This window comes from Olea europaea, chromosome 7, assembly GCF_002742605.1.
Source record: "Olea europaea var. sylvestris chromosome 7, O_europaea_v1, whole genome shotgun sequence".
Classification (NCBI taxonomy): domain Eukaryota; kingdom Viridiplantae; phylum Streptophyta; class Magnoliopsida; order Lamiales; family Oleaceae; genus Olea; species Olea europaea.
This window is the reverse complement of record NC_036243.1, coordinates 10374250-10380869: the sequence shown is the minus strand read 5'-3', so window position 1 is coordinate 10380869 and position 6620 is coordinate 10374250. Positions and strand designations below refer to the sequence as shown.

Below are 6620 nucleotides of genomic sequence, written 5' to 3'. Positions count from 1 at the left end.
CGTGATGCTATTTTGCTGATCAAGATTATGTCCGTATTTTTGGGCAAGCTTTTGATTTGCGTATAATGGCCCTTACTTTGAGGTTTTTTCCTGAATTACAATGATGTACACCAACGTTAATCGAATCAAATTAAAAGCCCACATGCTCTCGAGGGCAATATTGACATTTCACTTCAAAACCACCGTTTTCACGCTCCAAGTCCAAGACACGCGCACTGTATATTCTGTCGGAAGCTTTAGCAGATAAGCAACGCCCCTCCCTTTCCACACGTGACGAAACTACAGACCTACATTTTGAGCACGTATCTGCTACGTCAGCAAAGCATAACACGTGGGGCACAGTTTCCTCGGTGTTAACGGTAAAATAGTATTTGATTTTTGTTTTTTGAAATGAGCCCTTTTAATTATCAAAGAAAAAGTATTTATAAACTAAATCTACCGGTTAAAAATGTATTGACGGACCGTATAATTAATTTGACTTCTTAAAGATAAGCATTTACCATCTTTGTATGTTCATATTATCGATTCATGTCATTTCTTTCTCTCAACTTCTTATATTACGTACATCTTACCTTCTTCTATATCTTCTCCATTTCTCTTCACCTCCCTCTATGCAAGAGCATCTTTGGATCTTTCGAGTTGATTATAAAAAACAAGAAGTTGAGATTGGTGACGCAAGCAAGACAAAAGTGTGTGTATATATATATATATATATATATTCAGTAAAAAAGAATAGAAATAAGAAAGTAATCCTTATCTCCTCTGATGTCACATCTTGACTCTCACATTTCTCTTCAAAATCCTTTCCCACCGTTCTTCCTAAGCATTTACATGCGAGAGCATCTCTTGTATATACAAAGATATACAAGATGAGCAATTATTTTGAAAGAGGATCTCTTGTGTGTAGAAGTGTACAGGCGGTGAGAGGAATCTGTGATCCAGTTGAGGCATAATCCGCGATTTACCCCCTTCAAGGTTCTAGGGACAAGGGTCTTGAGGGTCCAGAATTTAGTTTAGTGTAAGTTGGGATATCTGGATATAAAAAAAAAAAGATACTTCAAAAGAGCAGGAAATTAGGCTAGACAATATAATACGAAGGACGGATAAAATTAAAAAGAAAGAATATAACTTTGTAAAAGTGAGGTTAAGAAGTACCAAATCATGGATGGAAATAAGACAATTGTTTACACAATATAAAGGGAGAATGTTTTAAATTAAGAATATATAGACATGGCTGCATCTTTTATCTATGTGTGAATTCGTTATCTAACCCTATTTATTGATTATTGTGTTCAATGTCGTAAAAGTTATAATTTATCAAAAATACAAAAATATCTTATTTATCTAACCCTACATTACCGTTGTTTCCAATGTATAGATCAGGATTACTACATTCTGCTGAAGACATGAATAATAATGAAACAAATAAACCATCCTCACAACAAAGTCATTTATTGGACACACTTTCATGGTATGTTAAATATGTCCCACCGATATATATTGAATTGAACAAATCTTTTGCCCCATTCCTCTTTGTTGTAAACTCCACACCCACATACATGCACAAAACCTCTGCAAAAGACTTTTTTTCCTTAGATTATATATAGAGCCCATTTAGCATGGGTTCTGCTTATCGTCTAACTCTCCTCGATTAAATTACTCATGATCAGCTTTTTTTAAAAGTTCTTTTAGCCAGACAAAATATTTTCAAAAAATTATTTAAACAAGTTAAAAAGTAACTTCTTAGTCCCATATATAATTAACTTTTGAATTTTCAAAAGGCCTTTCAAAGATGCCCGTATTCATTGTCACTAGATATATTAAAAAATGTTAGGTTATGTTTGAATCATATTTTTTCAAAAAAAATACATTTTTAAACAATGATTTGACATTATTTCAATCACACATTCTTTAATAAAATAATATTACACACAAATTCAAAATTTTTCTTTATTTTTTAACCACACATTTTTCATTAATACAATATTCAAAAATATAATGTGGCTCACACAAGGGCTTAGCCCCCGTTTGAGCCCCATTATTTGTAGATTATAATGAGATGAATAATATTTTTTTGAAAAATGAGTGATTGAAAAGTTTTTGATTTACATGTAACATTATTTTATTGAAAATTGTGTGGTTAAAAATAAGAAAGAGAAAATTTTAATTTAATGTAAGGATAAATTATGGGTTCAAACGGGGGCTTAGTATAAATAGTATTACACTCATAATCATAAAATATTGATTGTTTCTAACTTGAAGAATTGCACAAGAAAATGCCTAAATTTGGGGCTCAGACATAATTGGTGAAAAGTAATATAAATGCAATAATGATATTTTTGACATACCTTTTTGGGTACTTTTTTGCTTAGGACATTTATTTCATAATGGGGTCCTTTTTGCTAATTATTTTCTAGTTTGATAAGACTTAAAAGAATGGAAATTGGGTTATGATATGTTTATATCAAATGGACCCTTGAGAGTCGGTCCAACTGTACTGTCCCTTTTTGCTTCCCTTCTTCAAGACATTTCATGAATCTCTTTGTCTTCTTCGGACTAGTTGCTTGTAATAATATGTCTAATGTGGTGCCACGATATTAGTTTCGATACCAATGAATGGTAGTAAAAATACTTTTATCTGAAATTATATTAATTTATAAATTGTATCCAAAGAGCGATTAAATTGAATACTGAAATAAATAAAAATTTTATATTATTTAGAACCTGTTTGAGCCCTTTTTTTCACGAAAGAATGCATTTTAGAGGAGTAGTAGATTGATGGAAAATATGTGATTAAAAATAAAGAAAAAAATTTTGAATTTACGTAGAATATTATTTTATTGAAAAACGTATTATTATGCTAATTATTTTCTAGTTTGATAAGACTTAAAAGAATGGAAATTGGGTTATGATATGTTTATATCAAATGGACCCTTGAGAGTTGGTCCAACTGTACTGTCCCTTTTTGCTTCCCTTCTTCAAGACATTTCATGAATCTCTTTGTCTTCTTCGGACTAGTGGCTTGTAATAATATGTCTAATGTGGTGCCACGATATTAGTTTCGATACCAATGAATGGTAGTAAAAATACTTTTATCTGAAATTATATTAATTTATAAATTGTATCCAAGGAGCGATTAAATTGAATACTGAAATAAATAAAAATTTTATATTATTTAGAACCTGTTTGAGCCCGTTATTTCACGAAAGAATGCATTTTAGAGGAGTAGTAGATTGATGGAGAATATGTGATTAAAAATAAAGAAAAATTTTGAATTTACGTATAATATTATTTTATTGAAAAACGCGTTATTAAAAAAAGAAAAAAATGTATTTTAAAAATAATGAAGATCAAACAAGGACTATATTGTTCCTCATGCGGACCTTACCAAATATTTTATTAGCTAGTAGTGTTGTCCTCGTTTTTCATTCGTGCACTTTTTAATCTGGATAAGGATGACATGAAAAATGTTTAGAGACGCAAGTACTATAATAAACAAAAATTAAGAACTTTAAGTAAAATATAATGTGGTGCAAGAAATAAAAATTGTTGTGTGAATATAATTTCCCTCCATTATATTAGAATTAAATTTAACTATTCTTTGACCTTTATTTTTTAAAACTCGTGTTTTCTCAAACACATCAAACATTTACAAGATCTGTAAATTTTATCAATTTTTTACCTTATATATTTTTATCAAATTAAAATCTATTAAAAATAATATGCAGTTAAATAGCATTACTCTATTTCTAACCCAGTCCCTCTCTGTCTCTCAAACTATGGCCCCGTTTGGTAGGGGTTTTTTGCCCCAAAAAATTGATTTTTTGACCATTATTTTACTATTCAAGTCTTAATTTTTGACTTCTTCTCTACATGTGGACTCTACTTTTTTTCTAACGGTAAAAAAATCAATTCTCAAAATTTCTATCAAACGGGCCCTATATATTCATACTTAGCTGTAAATAGTGGCCATATTATTTCTAGCTATCTTCTCTTCTTCTTTCTCTGACTGTACGGAACCCGAATTTCCTGTTACACGGAAAAGCTCATCTCACCATTTACTTCCGCAAAGCTCTGTTAGGTTTAAGCCAGATTCTTGAGTTTTCACATTTCGACTTTGTTCTTGATTCTTATTTACTTTTCATTCTTCTCATTTGATTTTCCATTTCTCGTATCTGATTCGACAGGAGAAAGTAATAGAATACCCCAAAAGCTATCCATTGTTTTCAAATCGTTTCCCAAGGAATTTTCAACTGGTATCTTCTGTTCATCTTTCGCAAAAAATCCCACTTTTTTACATGAAATTGTTTGTAAAATGCTAGTCTTTGATAGAAACTCCGACGACTTGATTTTAGAAGGTTTTAGTTCCGGCAAAACCTCCATGAGTAGTGACACGACCATTAGTCATTGCACTAGTTTTAGCCGATTGTCTTTGGAGCTACCGACTAGGTCGCCGGAAAATCTGCATACACTGAAACCCCACCGATCATCGGACTACTCACTCCAAGCCATTCGCTCAAAGACGAGCTTGAGCTTCCGGGACTTCAGTTTGGTCCGCCAGATCGGCAGTGGAGACATTGGCAAAGTATATCTCTGCCGCCTCCGCAGCACGGCGGAGGAGAGGCGGCTCTATGCCATGAAGGTAGTCGATAATGAAGCTTTAGCGTTGAAGAAAAAATCCCGGAGAGCTGAAACGGAAAGAAACATCATGAGAATGCTGGACCATCCATTTTTGCCTACTCTTTATGCTGAATTTGAAGCCTCCCATTTTTCTTGTGTTGTAATGGAGTACTGTTCTGGGGGTGATTTGCATTCTCTAAGGCATAAACAGCCTCAAAAACGCTTCTCTCTCGCCTCAGCTAGGTATTTCTCTCTCTCTACATTCCTTTCTCTTATGTCTGTTTCTTTAACAGGGAGATTATTCTTTAGTTTAGAAAAGCTGATTATTATTAATTTTTTTTTTGAAGGGCTAAATTAACTGAAACTTGTCTATCAAATACAGTTTTCTTCCTCTGATATGATTCTCTGTGTTCTTTGTTTCTTGTGCATAAAAAGACCCTTCATAGAATTTCTTGGTTTAAATAAATTAATCTATTTTTATTTGAAAAATTGTCCAATTTTGCTGCAAATTCCATCAATGACACTTTTCTCTTTCTGGGTTTTTTCTTGTTTTTGTGACACTTTGTCATCTGAAACGAAATTTACCATATCAGGGTTCTTCCTCTTTTATCTTCTTAAACAAGCCATCAGAGCATATTTATTTGTTTCCCATAAAATTTTCACCCTTGATAACGTTAGACCTTATTGAATATGGTACTGAATATTATCATTTTTTGGTAAATTTTTCCAGGTTTTATGCAGCTGAGGTATTGGTAGCACTGGAATACCTTCACATGTTGGGAATCATCTACAGGGACTTAAAGCCAGAAAATGTATTGGTTAGATCGGACGGTCACATTATGCTCACTGATTTTGATCTTTCCCTTCGCTCAGATTCAATCCCAGCCATAGAATCGCCTGTCTTTTCATCCGATGAACCACTGTCATCGCCAACAGCCTGTGGACTAACCCCGTTCTCCTGCATTTCCGACAGGCTGTTCCGGTCAAAGAAGATCCAGTCATTCTCCAACAACCGGTTGTTCGTGGCGGAGCCGGTTGCCGCCCGATCTTGTTCTTTCGTTGGAACCCACGAATATGTGGCGCCCGAAGTTGCCTCCGGTAGGTCCCATGGCAATGCCGTGGACTGGTGGGCCCTTGGGATCTTTATTTACGAAATGATTTACGGAAGGACCCCATTTGCTGGTCCATCGAATTCGTCCACACTGCGTGACATCGTAAAAAAGCCGCTAACTTTCCCCAACGGCGCGCCGTGCAATGTGAGTGAACTACACGCTCGGGACTTGATATCCCAGTTACTTAACAAAGACCCGAATAGGAGACTCGGGTCGAAACGCGGGGCGGCTGAAGTCAAGACCCACCCCTTTTTTAAGGACTTAAATTTCGCTCTAATTCGATCCGTAACGCCACCGGATTTACTGGGGATCCGTAAGCAGAGAACGTTGACTTCAGTAGATGAGAAGAATTTGAGGCAACAAACGGCACCGTTTGACATCTTCTGATTGACTATTTGATGTTTTATGCTATCAGAGAGGCTGGATGACCACCACGTGGTGATGTTTTCCCGTAGATTTTGTGAGGATGAGGGCTTAGAATCTAGAGTTATGCTGCACTTACAAAGGTTGATAAAATTACGTCCACATCAATCATTTCAAAAACAGATTTTTAAATCATTTAAAATTAATGGTCTGAATTTTTCCAACACACTTTGTAACTCAACTTTGTACGAGTAGCTTTATTGTAGTATCTAGCCAATTATATTGTTATTATTATCTCTAAGGAAAAAAGTGTACATATTATGCGGCTATATAAGTTACGGCATTATTGTCTCACCATTTAATAGGGTTCGGGCAAATTATGACTAGCCTTTTAAGTATTTTTAGTCATAAAGATTTTTTTTTTTTTATCTTTTATTTTTATTATTTTTTTTTTTTTTTGTTGAATAGATAAGATAGTCTAGCAAATTGAAACATCTTAGAGAATAACCTAAAAATTGTGAAAAT

General features: G+C 34.0%; 1 protein-coding gene across 1 annotated transcript; it reads left to right on the top strand.

The window, feature by feature from the left end:
- Positions 1-3987: 3987 nt before the first annotated feature.
- Positions 3988-6465, top strand: LOC111396955 (protein kinase PINOID-like). Its single transcript, XM_023023589.1, has 2 exons — positions 3988-4863; positions 5351-6465. Exons 1-2 carry the CDS (start codon positions 4316-4318, stop codon positions 6117-6119), a joined length of 1317 nt encoding a protein of 438 aa, XP_022879357.1. The 5' UTR covers positions 3988-4315; the 3' UTR covers positions 6120-6465.
- Positions 6466-6620: the final 155 nt, after the last annotated feature.